The 19,411-nt window shown below is 41.5% G+C and overlaps 1 protein-coding gene across 1 annotated transcript in view; it reads left to right on the forward strand.

The window, feature by feature from the left end:
- Positions 1–16,194: 16,194 nt before the first annotated feature.
- Positions 16,195–19,411, forward strand: part of STK38 (serine/threonine kinase 38) — a 20,537-nt gene continuing 17,320 nt past the window's right edge. Inside the window, exons 1-2 of the mRNA XM_019546233.1 lie at positions 16,195–16,323; positions 18,353–18,485. Coding sequence (XP_019401778.1) covers positions 18,355–18,485 — 131 coding nt within the window. The 5' untranslated portion in view covers positions 16,195–16,323; positions 18,353–18,354. The remainder of the gene's footprint in view (positions 16,324–18,352; positions 18,486–19,411) is intronic.

Raw genomic sequence — 19,411 nt, forward strand, 5'->3', positions numbered from 1 at the left:
CTTAAGGTTGAACTGAAAAATTCGCTGGTGATACTTGAGGTTGTATCGTTTTAAATTGGCAGTGCGTATTCTGTCAGAGCTTGGGACCCGATGACCTAGGGTGTATAGGAAATCTCCCATCCAAATATAGATCCTACTTAGTTTTTATGAGCTAATGAGAACCCAATCTGCAATAAAAACAGGGCAGGTGATGATCAGAACCGCCTCATGTTCTAAAGCGCTGATTCTCATCTGGGGTGCTGCAGTAACGCCAGGGTGCTGTGAAATCCTTTTAAGGGTGCCACAGGGTGTCACCCAATATTAACACTGTTCAGTCTGCAAATACCTACACATGATTCATTAAATAAACCTAAAGATTACAAATAGGAAACCATAGTTCAAAAACATTCTGACCTGTTTTGGTTTTTCTGAGTTCTTTGCAACAGAAGAATTGCTGTATTATTTTTCAAAAAAAAAGTGAGTTGGAGGGTTGCCACAAGTTTAAAAGATTGAGAACCCCTTTTCTAAAGGTTTCTCAATGGAGGGGGAAATACCACTTGATCCAGCTAGAAGTCTCATGGTCTACATTAATTAGACATTTCTGTCTAATTTATTATATACTGCATTCTTTTGAATGCTCACAGGGCAGCTAGTCTGGATTTTTTTAAGGAACTTTTTCATGTTCCAAGCCAATTCAGCCAAATCAAGTCCAAATTCATGAGTTGGTCCAGAACTATAGTGGCCCTACTATAACCGGCAAACATCCTGCAACCCCACCAGGGGCTTCAGATATTTCCAATGTCTTTGGCAGGCATCCTATGTGCAGGGCTAAACCCAGAGGCTTGGGGTTTGGATGCCCCCAGGTTTTGCTTGCCCTCAGCCATATGGCCGCAGGAGCACGCTAGGGAGGAAACTCCCATTTCCATAAAATGGGCATTAAGCCCCAACACCTTGGTGGGTACTAAACCATGCCAGAAGAACAGTTATTCCCCAGGGGCTTAAGAAAAACTGCCTTCTTGGACCCAGATACAGGGCAGGTATTCTGGATCAATAAGCTGAATATAAGCCAAAAGTGTGCTTTTGTTGCTAAGAAGGCTAATGGCAACCTGGGCTGCATTAGTAGAAGCATAGCCACAGATCAAGGGAAGTGATTATTCCTCTCTACTGGACACTGGGGAGGCCACATCTGGAGTACTGTGTCCCGTTTTGGGCTCCCACTACGGAAAGGATGTGGACAATTTGGAGAGTCCAGTGGAGGGCAATGAAAATGATTAATGGACTGGGGCACATGACTTATGAGGAGAGGCTGAGGGAACTGAGCTTATTTAGTCTGGAGAAGAGAAGACTGAGAGGGGATTTAATAGGAGATTCAACTACCTGATGGGTGATTATTACAAAGAGGATGACACTAGTCTGTTCTCGGTGGTGGCAGATGACAGAACAAGGAGCAACGGTCTCAAGTTACAGCAAAGGAAGTTTAGGTTGGATATTAGGAAAAACTTTCTCACTAGGAGGGTAGTAAAGACCTGGAACTGGTTACCCAGAGAAGAGGTGGAATCTCCATCCTTGGAGGTTTTTAAAACCTGGCTAGACAAAGCCTTGGCTGGGATGATCTAGTTGGGGCTGGTCCTGCTTTGAACAGGGGGTTGAACTAGATGTGACCTCTTGAGTCCCTTCCAACCCTCATTTTCTGTGATTCTACAATCTGGTACGTGGTGAGATTTAGTGGCCCAGTCACGGATCTAGGATTCAGGGAGTTACACTCATACAAAGTAATACCATTTGCAGCTTTGGATTGTTTACTTGGTCCCTGATTTTCAGAAGTACTGAGCATCTAGAAAACTTATTATACTGGAGTTGCTAGTGCTTAGCATCTCTGATAATCTGGTGTCAAAAGGAAGATTATAATATTCCTTTAGCCTGATTTACCACTTCTCTACTTCAATTTTAGACTAAGGGAATTAGTCTGTTAAGGGAAAGCAGACGGGAAGGGTTCTTTCTGGGGCATTATAATAGGATTTGGGGTTAGGTTTCCAGGCCCCAGGATTTAATTATTCACAGGACCCAGAAATTATTTTAGTGTCCTTCCCAACATAATAATTGTATGTGATTCTTTCCTTATTGCTTTTCTGGACCATACAACCATCCCCAAAGCTTCTACTCAGGAGAGCACAGAAAACACCACCAGCCTCTCCCTATGCTGGAAGAAGGGTGCTTGTCCCTGAAAGCTTGCAAAGAGCAATTTTTCAAACTATTCACTTGGTCTAATAAAAGAGATCACATCTACCCAAAGAACCTTGTCTGAGATGTATGTGGGGTGATATAAGTAACTCACAGCCCAAATTGTGGCATCCTCATACAAAAAATGTAGTACTTGGGTTATGTGGTTGGGTGTGGTGGTGTGAGATTCTTTGTAGCCTTAGGGCTTACTGTGAGGTACCTCTGATCTCTCAGTCAGGATGGGGAGGGGAAAGTGGGGGAAAGGAAAGCAGCAATGCAATGCTTTAGCAGTTGCTTCACAATCAACAAAGGGAAATGGACTCTATTTTACCACCCATGTGTGGTCAAACAGTTTCCTCTCAACAGGGCGGGTGTTTTCTGTCTCTCTTGCTCTTCTTTTTTCTATGTGCACTCACTGTAGGATCAACTGCAGAAGTTAAAATCATTTCGTCATCAGTCTTCAAACATACATACAAAACCCCCATGAACCCAGTGGGATTCCTGCCACAGACATGCCAAGAGAAATTTCCCCCAGATGCCAAGAGAAATTGAATCGTCCCTGAAATAGCATCTTAAGGAATCATTTCTCCCATTAACCCATCTCCTCTCCCTCCTTCCCCAGTAAAAGCCAGATAAAACTTGTGAGGCGTGATAATTTATTTTCCATCAAGGTCAAGTCCAGACTCTGGCAGATCAGGGAGGAGAAGAGAGTGGAAGAAGTAGAAAATGGAAGTTGGAAGAACTGTGATGAATTTGTCTTAAGTGGCAAGACACAGGCAGGCTTCAGGGTTCATAAGATGGGAAGCATGGTCTAGTAGGTAGAATATTAGCTTGGACTTGAGAAAAATTGTTCTGTTCTATGCTCTACCAGACTTTCTATGTGAGCGAATTAAGCATTATTTGCTTAGGCATGGTAAAGGTTGCAAGATGTTCAGATACCACGGTGATGACTGATAAGCACTGCATGGGTACCTAAGACAAAGCAAGATCTGAGCAGTCTTGGTAGTGTTTTTAGACCTCTGCCCTCCAAAGAGAAACACAAGTTAACCCATTCTCCCATATGAAACTCCATGATTATAGTGGGCTCTAATAGGGATGTACCTGAGTGCACCTAACTGGTGGGTCTAGACCATATGTGTTTAATGAATCTGGAAGAGAAAGCAAAAGTTTACCAAGTGCTAGTTTAATACTGATAAGAATTGATGCTCTTCTAGAAATATGTGACTCATATCTGAAGCCCATGTTTCTCATAGCAGGACCAAGGGCTAGACTTGCTGTCTTAGGTACTCATGCAATGCTCATCACCATGGTATCTGAGCATCTCAAACCTTTAACGTACTGAAGCAGATAATGCTTGATGTGAAAGGACTCTATGGTTTCTTTCCTATTTGCCCAAGTCTGATATTAACCTGTGACTAACCTATCTTGCTTAGGCTCAACATGCAATGTAATGTTACTTTTTTGGAGAATTTCCACTTCATTTTCTTCTGCTCAGTAGCATTCTCATTGCCTTTTGATTCCCCATTCCGTAACGTTCAAACACTTGCATGTTTCAAACCTTGGTGCACTAAGGTCCAACAGGAGCAGAAGTCCAAGACGGAAAGAAAACCTTAAAACCAAAACAAAATTTGACACAAGAACAAGAAATCATGGCATTCATAACCCAGTTGCAAACCATCAGCTGTTTACTCCTTGCAGGTCCTGTTCCTTCCTCCTGACTTATCTATTTATACCACAGGGAAAAAGCAATCTTTTATTCAATGGGCCTGATGCCATCAGTGCTTACACAGGTGCTTACTTTTTGTACCATGAGTAGTCTTATGGTCCCCTTCAGAGCACATTTGAGTATTTTGTCCACTTCAGTTTTAAAAGTCCTAAATGATGAGCCTTCTATTGCTTCTTTAAGGAGGCTATTTACATCTGTTCTCATATCATTCCTCTACAACCCTTTCCCCCCTTAAACTGGGCCTCCATCCTTTTTTCTTTCCTTTTTCTGTTATGCTCTGTGGCAGCCCTGTTCACTTCCTCACACCACCTGGGTCCCTGGGGCCTGGATCACAAAGCAAAACAAAAGAATGGTTCACAGGAGAAACCCTAATTCTCTTTCCCCAGCATACAATGATCCTCATTCAAACGCACTACATTGAAAATAGGTTATTGTGCAGTTAGCGCCCCATCCTATTTGAAGTTTTGCCATTAGCTCTACTGGGAACAAGAGCAGGCCCTAAGCCAATGGAAAACTAAGGCCCTGATGTAAAGACTCTTGGAGTCAAAGATAAGACTCCTTTAATTTTATGCTTTGAAAGAGGCCATAGGTTGGCTGAAACTAGTGGTCCTCCCATCACGTGAGAACTGGTCCTAGCCTAAGTTCTTTAAAAGACTTGCCAGAATAGTAAACTGTCCTCATGGAGATGCAAAACAGGCCTTTCACTAATGTAGTTTATAATATTTTCCAGGAAAATAAACTATACTTTTTATTTTATTCAGCTGCATCTATATTGGAGTTTTTTGCTAGCATACCTATGCCACTTAGGGATGTGTTTTTAACTCTTAATATAGATCAGGCCCAACTCCAAATATATCACCAGGGCAGTTACTGTAAAATTAACTTGTACCCAGACACTCCTTTGTCCTCCCTCACATTCAGATTCAGTTACTAGCTATAGATGTCCATGAACACTTACAATCTGTGTTTCCATTTCCACCTGCGGATAATGTGTATCATTTGTTCCTGGTAGTGGATGGGGTTTGCACTTTGGGTGAATGCACATGGCGGTAAGCAGCCAGCATCATGGAAATGACTTCGGTAATGTTTGTGCACCAGTGGTACAGCTGTGTTAACAGAGAGCTTTATTCATCATTTCAGAAGTGCTGTAAGTGATAAGCAAGAAACCCTGATGGCATCTAAAGTTGGTGATAGTAACAGTGAGTAATTGTTTCTGATGGCATTCCTTTTACAGTAACTTGGTACCAGTACAGCAGTATTAACTTCTCTGGAGCAAATCTAATTTATACCTCTCAAAATGAAGTTGAAAGGAAAAAGTTAGCTTTTGTTGAAAGTGGTGCAGTTATGTGCATTGTGCTGTGTACTTCTGATTTCAGGTATGCCCTTACCTAACCAAGCCAGAAAGCTCAATATAGATAGTGGGAAATCATGCCCTGAATCTTGTTTAATACCACATCTTTGAAAACTGAGTCACAAAGGACATTTTCTGACTTTTGTCCTCTGGTTCTTAAGTGGAAAGTAGTACACAGTGGAGCAGAGTAGCTAGGGCAATGGTCTGTGGCCATGACAGAATGCTCAAGTGCTTATTTAATGGTCATGTTTCAGTTTTCCTGACCTGCCTGCAGTTGCTCAGATGAATGCAATTTTAATTCTTAGGATGAAGATGGTAGTAATTGCACTCGGTGAATATGCCTTAAACAAAGGAGATGATAAAAAGTCAGGGAAGAATTAAACCAGATGTTTTGGACTTGACTTTGGCTAATGCTTATTAGTTTCTGAAGGTGTAACTAGGAAGTTCTGTCTCATGGAGAGATACTTCAGTATAACTTCAGGCTACCATGGAAACTAAAAAAAGAAATAGGCTTTTATTTTAGTGACATCTTTTAAAATTATTTTTTAATTGGTGAGAGGCTTTGTCCTCTTTAACAAGTGGCTCTCACACCAGCAATCAGAACTCAAGTAATGAAGTCAGAAATCCCTGTTTGATTGCTGTGAAACATGGCTCAAAATAAGCTGTTGTGAGCAATATATAAAATGCAATTAGATTTCAGCAATGCTGTTAGTAGGAACTAGATGACTTTGTGAACTGGCATGGCTCCTTTTATCATTAAGTTACCAGTTTGCATCCAGCCATGGCTGACAGCAATGGCAATGTATGTTATGTGATGGCTGATCTGAAAGTAATTTGTGGTTCATGTTTCCACTAAGCAGCTGTCTTTTTCTTCAAGCTTTCCAGGGGCCTAGTCCTCAGCAATGACAAATACTGTTACTTTAGAAAATAAGACTTGCCCCTCTAGAATAGACTGATGGTTTGTCTGAGCATTTAAAGGATAGTTGCCATCATTGCAGCTGGAACTTCTTACCATATCTCACTGGTGCCCTCATTTAGGAGGTCAAAGCCTTCATTCCCTTCTTTCTTCTGTCAGCTGTTGCTTCTAGGGTCCTGAACCAAACTCTTGGAAGTCAGTAGGAGGCTTTTCATTGCCTTCAGTAGGCTCAGGTCAAGCCTTAGGTCAGAAATGGGGACACACTGGCTGCATCTACACGAGACGCTGACTGTGCAGTTGTTACTCTGCAGTCATTTAGTAGTTGCATACCCAAATACTAAATGACTGCCCAGTGACCAGCAGTACTGTCCCCACACCATCCCCAGCTTTTTTCAGAAGCTACTGCTAAGTAGCTCATTTCTACTGCACAGTAGCTTGTTACTTCTATGCAGTAGTGTCATGTCATGCTTCATGCCATGTGACACTACTGAGCAGTAGTAATGAGCTGCTGTGCAGTCAGTGTCTCGTGTGGACATAGCCACTGACAACAGGCGCTGTAGGGTGTTGAACACCTTCTAGCAAAGACGTAGGCAATTTTAATAACTAGTTCAATCAATTCAGCTCACTCTCTACCCTCAACAGAACAAAATGACTCTTGAATTTTAAGCATAAATCAAAAGTTCCTAATGCTTTACAGCCAGTACATGTAGTTTGGGAAACAATGGAATCAAATCAGAGCAGACTTCAGACATGAGTTGCAAATACCTAGAAGAGCTTTAATTTTTATCAGCGTTAAATTAGCACTTGGGAAACTTCATTAAATTCATTAAATATATAGGGCCTAGATCCATTGGGTAGGTGCACTCAGGTGCACCCCTGTGTACAGCCCACTATAATCATGGAGTTTCATATGGGAGAGTGGGTTAACTTGTGTTTCTCACTGAAGGACCAAGGTGTAAAAAGACTATCAAGATTACTCAGATTCTGTGCTGAACCAAAGCTCTTTCCTTCTAGCTTCCTTGTTTCTCCATGCTGGGGTGGGGGATCTAACCTTACAGCTGCTCTGCTCTGAATTAAATAGGTGTGGTGGGCCACACAAGGCTATTATGTACCAAAGCACATAGTGTGCCTCTCATTATCATCCTTCAAGGCCCCCTGTTAAACTGAGGCACAGGAATAGCCATATGAGCATAAAAAACATCACTTCCTCCATGCCATGCAGAACTCTTAACCAGTTGTTTAAACTCTCTTTTCTGTCCCTTTTCCTCTCTTCCAAGAGTGGCATGAGAGGTTTAGAATCTGGTACCTGTTGTTTGATCAAATCACACAGAGACTCAGGCATATGAAGCTGCATTTTCAAATAGCCACTGATTTGGGGTGCTCCACTTATTACCTGCTTAGTGTGAGGCAATTTTAGTCTGATTTCAGGAAGCATACAGTCAGACCTCTTGTGGAAGAATGCCTAGTAGTTAGTGCCTCTTCCTCCCCTCCAGATTTGTGAGAACCAGGTTCAGGTCAAGGTTGTGGCACAGGCCTCTTGTGGGACCTTAGCAAGTCACACTCTTGGCCTCAGCTTTCTCTTCCTAGAAAACGGGATGTAGCACATTCCTACTTCAGAGGGCTGTTGAGGGGATAAAGATGGTGGAGATTGTTAGACGCCTGGATGTTACGATACTTGAAGCTACATAATCCCCTAGATAGATTTATGTCAAATGGTGTAATGGGTGCTTAGTATGTCTGAAAATTGCTAAGCATTTCCCCTGAATGGACAGACTCAATTCACATACAAAACTGCCAACCTTCATTTTGTCATGGGTGTCCAGATTCAGGTAAAACATCATATGAATGCAGTTTCTGATGCATGTGATGAAATACATACCACATTCACTTGTTTAGCCTCAAAGACTGCCTCAAGGCACATCCAAATGTTGCCTCTTGTCTAATACTCAATGCAGCACCACTTTAATACTTAAATCATCCTTTATTTCGAGAGCTACAGCTTGCCTTTATGGTAATATGAATTTAATGATGTCCTGAGTTTGTTTCCATTTCAACCTGACTTCCAGGATCCCAGATGAATAGATGTGTTTGTTGAACAGCCAGTAGGCCTAAGCAGAGTTCTTGCTGAACACTGATATTCAGTGCTGTTGATCTTTACAAATGTTTCAGATAATTTTTTTTTCTGTGAATAACTGTCCTGCTTTGCTAGCTTTGTGATAAACAGCACCATTACTGATAAACAGCACTATTACTGATCCAGATACCTACTTTAGAAAATCTGTACCATTACTGATAGGACTGGATGGGATGAGACATCTGGAGGTCTTCTCTTTAATCAATGGAATTCCAAATGTTATCATGCAAGGTTAATTATCTTTGGAAATAAAAAGCCGGCAGATTTCATTAACAGCAATACTTTGATTGGACTGGGACAACAGCAAAGGGCTGAGCCGTTTTTCACCTGCTGGAGGTCTCCAGTGAGACAGCAGATTCTCTCGTCCAAGATTTATTATCTTTGGAAGTAGGAAGATTTCACTAACATGCAAGGAAAGGTCTTAGTCACAGAAGGTGCTGTACAGCTCATATCTATTGTTTGTGTGGTGTCTGAGCGGCTATAAAAGAAGCTGAGACATACATGCTCTCATTGCAACTGGACCTTCACTAGAGGACTAGCACTGAGACAGATCTGTGCTGATCAGCCTTTGCCGTGAACTCTATACGATCAACCGTAAGTGTATCATATGTTAATATTATACTCTTTTGTTTTAAACATACTCCTTTATTGATATGTAGGACTAGGATAGATCATATGCAAAGACATAACACATCTATTACCCACAATGAGGGTAAATAGATCTCATATAGCCTAGAACAGCATAAGATAGATGATTTATAACATATTTAAAAATCATAAACAATAGCCTTTTGTTCTCCAACATATTTTATTTTCAAGTATGTTTTCCATTGACTTTAGTCTAAAATAAGTGAAAAATATATGTAAAGTTGGAGGTTAAGTTCTGCTCTTCAGCTATGTGGTATAGTTTTGCCTAATTTAAGAAAAAAGAAACAAGTGTTTCCAGGCTGGTACTACCAACCTATTACCTAAATAACTAGGAAGGAAACCCATTTTTACAAGCTGTCTAACACAGGCTGAAATGTGTTACCCAAAATACATTTCTAATTGTTTTTCTTTTTGACCAAACTCTTTTGAATCTAAGCTAAATTGATAGCCACCTCCTAAACATATGTAAAAACAGCAAATCTTGTTCTTTCTCATATATATGTATTTATGTTGCCTTTTAAAGTTGTGTTTGCCACAATCAATATAGAAGGCATCTTACTGACTAACCAAAATATGTGTGTATGTGTGTATACACATATACATTACTATACGTACATTCATACATACATATATACATACATATACACACACTATGTGTGTATATGTATGTATGTGTGAGTATATATACACACACACATATATATACATATATATGTATGTATGTGTTACACACATATAGCATATGCTTCTGTGAGCTGAAGCTCATTTCATCAGAGAATTCTTGCTAATTCTCACTTCCCTGGTTCAGAACCAAGGTTAGGTCACCCCTGCACTCCTCACTTCCACTCTTCCACCGAAAAAAAATATTTTTAACAGTATAATTCCACTTTTTTAGTGAAGATTTAATACTAGAACTGAGTGGTCTTACATCATTGGCACACTGTGTCAGTCTTGGATCACAGTTACATTGCTTACAATTCCATTCAAGGGAGGGTTTACAACAGCATGATGAGAACAATAGTTCATGTTCCATATATTTATTGCTAAGAAGAAATGGATGGTCACAGAACCAAATTCCAGAATTCTTACTCCAATCCACTTTCCAAGGAAGTCAGTGGTAAATCTCTTACAACTGAGCTCTTTGCTAAGTTTCTATTCAGTCTTTACTAGGCAAACCTCTGATTGGTTTCAGGTACTGTGATGTGCTGTGCTTGCAAATGTACAGTGTTGGGAACTAAAATGCCTGTGGGTTGAAAATGCACCTGACAGAATGAAATAAATGAAATGAAAGAAAAAAGTTTGGTAATAATGTCAGTCCTTTCTTGTCTTGTTTAGCAGATCCAAAGAAGTTAAAGATGCTTCTGTCCCAGAGATCTCTGCAGATGGTTATATTTCTGGCCATCTTTTTTCTTGCTTGTTTTGCAACATCTCAAGAAGTGGAAAAGTAAGAACACTTACATTTGTACCAAATATTGTTGGAAAATTGCTTGCACTTGAATTAGCGGATTGAATTGTCCGCTGTCTTGCACATATGTAGTCATTTACTTCCTTGAAAAGTAAAGGTAAAAAGTAATAGTCTCTCTGATGAGCTAACAATTTACAGGCATACCTTGTTTTATTGCGCTTCGCTTTATTGCGCTTCGCAGATATTGTGTTTTTTACAAATTGAAGGTTTGTGGCAACCCTGCGTTGAGCAAGTCTATTGGCGCCATTTTTCCATGATGGTAGCATTTTTTAGCAATAAAGTATTTTTTAATTAAAGCATGCACATTTTTTTTAGACATAATGCTATTGCACACTTAATAGACTACAGTATAATGTAAACGTAACTTTTATATGCACTGAGAAACCAAAAAATTCATGTGACTCACTTTATTGCAATATTCGCTTTATTGCGGTGGTCTGGAACCGAACCCGCAATATCTCCGAGGTATGCCTGTATACCTATTTTGTCCTCACTTCACAAAGCAGAGAATCAGGCCCACTGCATTTTATTTTTACTTTTTGTATCATATTAATGAAGTTTAGGTGCCACTATTAAATACCACAAATTAGACAAAGCAAAGACGAATTGACACAAATATGAAGGAAGTCACGAAGAAGAAAGCCAAGAGTATGAACAAGCTGTATGTTTTCAAAAATGGTTCTAATCAGCCTTCCAGATCTGAGTGCTGAGTTAGATAGAAATTTGCAGCTTGAACCTGTTGCTGTAATTGTTGAAATGTAATATTGCTTAGATTTGTATGCAGATATTTAATGTCCCAATTAATAATGTTTGGATTAAAAGTTTTGGTGTGGCTCAGTGCAGAGATAATAGAGCATCATTCTCCTTACATATGCTGCTGACTTAATTTGAGGTATGGTGTTTGTGATATGTTATACACCTATGTAAGCAAAAAACACCCCAAACCATATAAAGTTGAGATCTCAAGTTGGGGATTTGTACATCTGTATTGCTATATATAGATGACTGGACAGTCACGTCACCTCTTTATGCCTCAGTTTTTCCATTTCTGAAAAAGGGCAGGTAATCATATGTACCCGGGTTTCAGAGCACTCTGAGATCTATGGATGAAAATCAGCCAGGATTAAAAAAGGGAGAGCAGACCTGCATGGGTTTCTGCTTCCTACCCTAACTGAACTTTCCTTTTACGTTTCAGTAAAAGAGCAGTGACAGAACACCAGTACATGCATGATAAAGGGAGGGCGCTTCAAGGGCTCAAGCGCCTGATGTGGCTGTCTAATGTCATGGGTGGTGTGCATACAGCCAGCAGCAGAGATGTTCCGCTTTCAAATGCAATGTGGGATCTGCAAAAGAGCGATGATCTCCCTGGCCTTTATGACAGCATCAGCAATGATGAGACTCCAAATATAGTGAAGCACCTGCTGCTGGGCTTGATGGAGAAGGAACAAACCTTTCCTATGCTGAAGAAAATGGATTTGCTGCAGTATATAAAGAATGCAAAGGGTAGCTGGAACCTGCAGTACCTTCCTGACACATTTCAAGTCAAAGATCCTGGCAGCAAAAGAAATCCCAGTGCTCAACCAAATAACATTCCCCACTCAATCTGAACCCCTTGCAGTCTGTCCATTGCTTTAGACACGTGATGTTGTTTTGGGGAAATGCTCTAATGCAAAGGTGAACTGCAAAAGAAAAAATAACGTTTACTTGTACCCTTTATTATTCCTCGATATTGCACAAAGACAGTCCCGTAAAGGGACAGACCACTATCCTAGCACAAAGCCTGAACAAGTGATTTGTGCTCTGGGGAGGTCTGCAGGAGTCAGAATTTTCCCTTCAACATGATGGGAGCACTCCCTAACTGGTTCTGAAGCTTTGGGGTTTCTTGGGTGGTTTGGTTGGAGAAGCTGTTTATTTATAGATTCCTTGATTCTCAAAGTCCTATACATTTCTATGGGTCTGCTGCTGGACTACCTCCCTGTTGTGTATCAGTTTTGCATCTGCATAGTTGCATTCATGGCCTTTCATAGTCATGAACCAGGCTGCAGCACTAGGCCCAAAGGTTTTTGCTTTATTTTGTTTGTTAAAAATACAAATTCCCATCTGTCAGGTTTTCCTTGAGGATGCTGGCTTTCATAGATTCATAGATTGTAGAGTTGGAAGGGTCCCTGAAGGATCATCGTGTTCGACCCCCTGCCCCAGGCTTTGGTAGGTACAAAAGCTGGAGTTTGAAAGTAACCAGCAGCTCTTCTAGTTGCAGACTCAGATCATTGTCCCACATTAGTTGGTGGGAGGGGAAGGATGCAGATCAGCTCCCAAACTGCATGTTTGATATCATGTTTCAGGATCTCTTAAAGTTTCCCTGAAGCCTCCAAACAAAAAGTTGAGAACAGCTAGAGCGACAAGTATTTTCTGGGGTAAATATAGATTTCATGAGGCCATCTTGATCTATCCCAAAGGAACAATAAATGGCACAAAGAAATTTGAATTTTATTTTGCCATTCACCTTTACTGCCATATTTGCCAATTATGTCTTAAGCAAAGCAACATCCAGTACAAGTGCAAAATAAATATTTTGGATATTATATTTCTCCCATTCATGTTACCAGTCTAGCAACATTTCCATCACCTGTGGATGACATATATTACTTGAATTCTTGAAAACTGGCTGTTGGTAATAGTAGAATTCAGCTGTATGTTCAGAGGGCAAAAGAACATTTTGCATTTAACACAGTGGTACCATTTAAACAACAGTCCTTGCTGTTTCATTAAAATGAAAAGATTTTTCACATGTGGCATAGATATAACTGTTGTACTCAAATAAACTGTAGAACTATAAATAAAATAAAGCAAGATTATCTTTTACTAATATCTCTACATATTTGTGATTAACACAGAATCCCAATGGTTTTCCTTTAAAAATGTACAGAGAAGTATGAGAGAAGTGGATGGCTCAGGGTTGAGACTTGGAATTGATGGGGGCTTCTCAATTCTTGGTTCAGCCCAGGAATGGTAACAATCAAAAGTCATGCTCGGAGACATATGGGAAATTAACTGGTGTTCCCTGTTTGTTTGTTATGCTAACAGCTGTGTTACATTGCCATTTCACAGCGCTTTCTGTTAGAGGATCTCAAATTACTTTTGAAACATTCATCAAACACAGTGAATGTCACAAGATCCCTGTGATGTAGAGGTTTTTTAATCCATTTTGCACACAAGGAAGCTAAGGCTTAAAATAGTGAATGTGTCCAAGCAGTTTGTAAATGTGAGAGCCAAAACATAGGAATCATGACTCCCCCACACAAATCACCAGACTACAATAAAGTCCAGAAACTCTGAATCGCATGTTATAATCACTAGACATATACTTTCCCTCACTTACACATGCCTGGTGGCTTGTATGAAATGAGCTAGCAGATTCCAGTCCCAGTCTACACCTTTCTTACGCTATGGTTGTTTTTGCTGCGTCCCCCTTGGGTTCTGTTTCTGTCACATTCCCAAAGGCCCACCTGGCACAATGACTATTTCCTCTTATCAATACAGTAATCTTGACCTTTATTTATTCAGTCCCTAAAATAGGAAATAGTGATAGAAACCTCATAAAAGTTTTGAGTATAAGACAGACAGTGGGATATTGTGGCCCCGGGGAACTCATCTGTGGGATTTCATCTTTTCAAAGAATTTTCTTAATCTCTTCTCCCTTTTCTTCCACCAATTTTTGTTTCTGTTTACCTCCATCTGCTAACATCAGTAGAACCCATTATCCCAGGTTAACTCCATCAATATTGTTCCAAAGACTGCAGTTGTCCTTCAGGTTGGGAATACCCAGCTCTGCATAGATCAAGAAACTTAGTGAGTCATGATACTTGCTACTCTCAGTATGTTGAGAGTAGAGGCAAAATCTACTCTCAGTGTGTTGGTGTAAGGACACAATGACTCCACTACTTCATGCTGAGATATCCTTGGGCCAGACTCTGCCTAAATGTCACTGCATTGTCTCATGATGTCATACCATAATTATACTGCATGAATGCTTGTTTGTTTTTTTCCTGAAAGCTTTAGCTCTTGCCATTATAGGGATATAGGACTGAAAGGAATCTTCTGTGCCATCAAGTTCAGTGCCCTGTGTTCACAGGCAACAGTTTACTCCCAAACTCTTAAATACTGTCATCTGAAACCCTTACACACATCAGGCACAAACCAGAAACACCAAGAACAACCTACAGCGTATCACAGGTAAAGCAAGGGTGACATCTGACAGCGTACCACAGGTAAAGCAGGTGTGGCGAGGAAGAGTCACAGAAGTTTTGGGCTGGAAGAGACCTCCTTGTGAGATCATCAGGTCCAGACCCCCTGCTCTAGGCAGGAATGACGGCTGGGATCAAATAACCCCAGCAAAATGTCCTTAGAAATAAGGCAATATCAAGGTGAAAAATTAGATTCATGGAGAGATGCTGATCTTTTCAGAGTTAAGCCAATAGCAAAATTGCTATCAGAAGTCCAGTTTTACCATCTTCCTTTTAATTTTGCTAAACTAAACCATCTATCTGAAATTTCACATACCAGGACCCCAGCTTCCAATATTTTAAAGAGGCATTTTTCCAGTGTTGCCAACTCTAATATTTCTACCGAGTGCTGTGACGTTTCAATTTGTGTTAACATCTGCTCTCACAGTCAAGCTTGCGAACTTTATTCTTTTAATGTGCATTTCTAGCCCTCCAGTTTGCACTGATAAACTTGAGGCCCAACTAGGACTTGTCTCCTTCCAGCTGTGCTCATGAAGTAGGCCGCTGCCGACAAAAGCCCATGACTTTCAGCACCAGTTAGTCTCTAGGGTGCCAACCTGTTCTACCCTGTGCCCCACTTCAGAGTAACACAGCTAACGGCTCCCGCGATGTGTGCTATACCCATCGCCTACTGGGGTGTAGGTTGTGGCCGTGTTGGTCTAAGGCAGGGGTGGGCAATTATTTTGGGTGGAGGGCTGCTTACTGAGGTTTTTTTATTAACACATTTGTGATCTTTCAGATTTGGGTACAAATGAGAGTGCAGAGCATCTGATCTAAGATGAGCAGGAGTTTCATGCTTTTCCAATGTCTGGGTTCTTACAAGTCTTTCACTCCACGCCAGGGGCAGGCAATTATTTTGGGTGGAGGGCCACTTACTGAGTTTTGGCAAGCCATCGAGGGCCGCATGACAGGCAGCCAGGAGCAGATAAATATTGATTTTCTAAATTTTTTAGGGGTCCCACGGGCCTGATAGAATAGCCTTGCAGGCCGCATCCAACCTACAGGCTGCATTTTGCCTGCCCCTGGTCTAAGGACATCGGCAGACAAGGGTTTTTGAATGCATCTGATCTCTTTTAAATAGTTGGAAAAAAATTTGTGTTGGTCTACTAAAAGATCAGATGCACCCACAGACCCTTGTCTGACTGTAACCTCTGGGGATAGGAGGTGACCCCTGCTCTGTGCATGTGCAGCGCCTGGCACAGCGGGTCCTATTCCTGGTTGGCCCTCATAGGAGACATGATTCATTACATTTTTTTTTAAGAAACTCATGCATTTATCTATGCAAACCCTCCACAGGACGCCAGCCTCCCACGCCTGCTGGGGCTGCCAGGTTAAATCAACCGGAGCGGCCCTGCCCCGCACAGCGCCGCACTTCCGCATCCAGCTCCGGAGACCGGAGGCGCGTGCGCATGCGCGGGGCAGCCCCCCCCCACCCGGGAAGGGGCCGTCTCCCAGCGGCGCATGCGCGCGGTGCTCGGGTGCTGGGGGCGCTTGTCCCGCGCGGGTCGCCGTCCGTGCCGGCTGCGGGCGCGTGCGGGCCCGGCGCGAGGGGACGCGTCTTCCGTCGTGTGAGGGGCGAGTGCGGGCGCCCTCCCGCTGAGGTAAGTCCCCCCTTTCCCCGCGGCCTCTGCTGTCCTCTGGGGAGCTCTCCGTGTGCCCCGGCCCGGACAGGGCCCTGCCCCCCAGGAGTACCCCCCGGGACAGGGCCCTTGCTCGCGCCCCCCATCCTGTTTTGCCTCCCTTCGTTTTTTTTCCTTTAAAGGAGAACCCCTTGTTAAAGCTTGTTTCATGCATTTTTGCACACCCATTTTTGCACCCCACTTTTGGGTTGCGACCCACGGTCTAGTCCACCCCCCTGCCTGAGGCAGGGCCGTCCCTCTCCGAACCGCCCTCTAAACTGTACTGGCGACGACCGCTGACCATCTGTCCCAGGACATCCGCGCGGTCATCCCGATTGAATCGATGTCAGACAGGCAGCCGTGTGCTTGGCCGCTCGCTTCATCCCTGATGGGCAGAGTGCCGCGTGGACGCCCTGATCCCGGGGTGTTTTTGTACCGAGATTGACGCGGTCAAATGCAACCTCTGCCACTGGCCTGTTTGGGGCACGCTTGTTTTCTTGCTTTCTGAAGGTAGCATCTGTCAAGAACGTGGCATTAGCTAACGAGGACTTCTGCCAAATTTGCCATCGGCATCGTTGCAGTTGTATGAGTTACTTGCCTGTCTCCCCTCCCCCCCTTTCTTTTCATGCCACCTGGCACCTGCTTTTCCCTGGGTGGTTTTTGTACCCTCTTCTCTGGGAAATGGGAACTAGCTGCATAACTAATGAGCAGGATTTAAATGTGCTTACAGCACATGGATACCTGATCTGTCGGCTCTTGTATTGTCCTGTAAGGGGAGAATCTGCCATGACTAACTCATGCAGTGTCACTTGGAGGTGTTGTTTTCTTAAATAAAATGCTTAGCTTCGCAAATACGGCTAACGCTTCTCAACAGTGTTCAGGTGGCCTCTTCTCTTCGGGGAAAAAAGATGCACAGAAACGTGTTAGATGTTAAATGGCTCTTTGTAGCAAAGGTGCCCTATTCAAAAAGGCTCTTGGGAAGGTAGCAAATAATGATGTACTACAATCTTGTCAGTGCCAAGTGATATAAATGGGCAAGTATATCTGAATTGTGTCTCTCAGTTCTTCTCCGATTCTGAGTGATACGTACCAGCCACTTGAATGTTGTTCTTGTGGGTTTTATTATCACCAGAAACCCTTAATATAAATACAGTTTTGCATGTTGTATGCTTTGCATTTTATGAAGCGCCATACAACAGGCAAATTGAGGTGATGTAGATCTGTCCTGAATTTGAGCCAGAATATGGAATTGCCTCGCCTTCATGTACTTCTTAATTTTCAGAGAGCATTCAAACCATGGTTTAGGGAAATTAAACTTTCTGGTATCCTTGTTTTAAGTTCAGATGTATTTTAAAACGAATCCATATGGTTTTTGGCAGGCTGTCTTGGGCAAATTTCCATTAAAATGGAAGACAATAAATACAATTAAGGAAAGTTGCTTTCCTTCAGATATTCTACAAGCTCGTTTGTTAACAGCTTGGCTCCTACTACATTTCATAGTAGGGAAGAGCAGCATGTAACAAATCTCAAGGTATCCTCTTATCCTCTTTCTGTACAGGTCAAAGGAAGGAGGGCTCTTGGATTAAGTATCTTGGCAGATTCTATCGTTCTTAGCATTTATAAAAGGCAGTGAGATGTTTTGGGAGTAGTACAAAACATCTGCAATACTGCCTCAAAATGTGGTTTTCAGGCATAATGTTTGTCAAGTTTCCTTCCCTCTTGTTTCAGTTCATTGTTCAAAAACAGGAAGTTTGACATGTACCTTTTAATTTTGTACTATTTTTCCCTGCTCTGTCTCTCTTGCTGATGTTTCCTGGTGACAGATCATTTGTCTAGCTCCTTTAATTATTCTGTTAACGCTTTATATCATATTAATATCTCCACTCAATCTCAATTCTTAGTTCCAGCTTCTAATGTAGTGAAACATCTTTACAAATGCACATTCAATTTAAAGCATATTTTGCCTCTCACTCTTTTTCCCTTCCTCTCACTCTTTTTCCCTTCCTAGTAGCAATGGCAATGACGGGTCCAACACCCTGCTCATCCATGAGTAACCACACCAAGGAACGAGTTACGATGACAAAAGTGACGTTAGAAAACTTCTATAGCAATCTCATTGCACAGCACGAAGAACGGGAAATGAGGTAAAATCTGTTTTAGGGTGGAGGAGATAAGTGCGTTTCTATAGAAGGGAGAGGATATTATTAGTGGAATTGTTTAATGGGAGCTTCCCTGTAAACATTTATTCTCCTACATTGTGGCTTAAATGCAACTTACTTTAGTATTATCATAACCATGGTTATATTTTAGGGGCTCTGATGAGCAAAGTACTTGCTGAAAGGGCTCAAAATTAAACAGTGCAAAAATGTTTAGCTGGAGAACATTATAAATTAAAACAGAGTATCCTTGCAATTCTGCATATTTTGTCTTAAATCCAGCAGTTTGTTAGACCAGGTTTTATAAAAAAGCCATATGGTTGAGGCTAAATTGAGGAAAAATGGGGGTAAGGCATCTTTTTAAAACTGTAAATGATATTAAAAAATTCATGTAAGTAGTAAAGAACAACTTCAGCCCCTAAAAATACACCATCTACTTTTGATCTTGATTTTTTTTTTTTAATTCCCCTTGTAAAACCTTTGTAGCTTTAAGAGATCATAGTGACCAAGTTTCATTTTATGTCATAAAATGTGACTTAAATACTGATAATCAAAGGGTATTAATCTCTTCAGAGGTGCTCAGAAGCCACAGAAAAAGTTTAGCTTGTTTTGTAGCATTTTAAATGTGTATGCAAAAGGAGTCTAAAAAGAGCTGTTAAGTAATGAGTGATGAACTATTCGTTAATAATCTTCAGAAATCCTGATCCTCCAAGATGCTGAGTACCCTCAGCTATCATTGGTTGCAGTGGCACGTGTAAAATGCAGCCTTTTGACAAAAAAGGGTTCTCTAACTATAACTATAACTTTCAGAAAGGCTGAGGATTCCCTCACTTGTAATTTAATGACAGAAAAAGCTAACTTAATCATTATGAAATGCTCACTGACAAAAGTAAAACAGGTACTGAACACCCCCC

This window comes from Crocodylus porosus, unplaced genomic scaffold (genome assembly GCF_001723895.1).
Source record: "Crocodylus porosus isolate Cpor-Errol unplaced genomic scaffold, CroPor_comp1, whole genome shotgun sequence".
Lineage (NCBI taxonomy): Eukaryota > Metazoa > Chordata > Crocodylia > Crocodylidae > Crocodylus > Crocodylus porosus.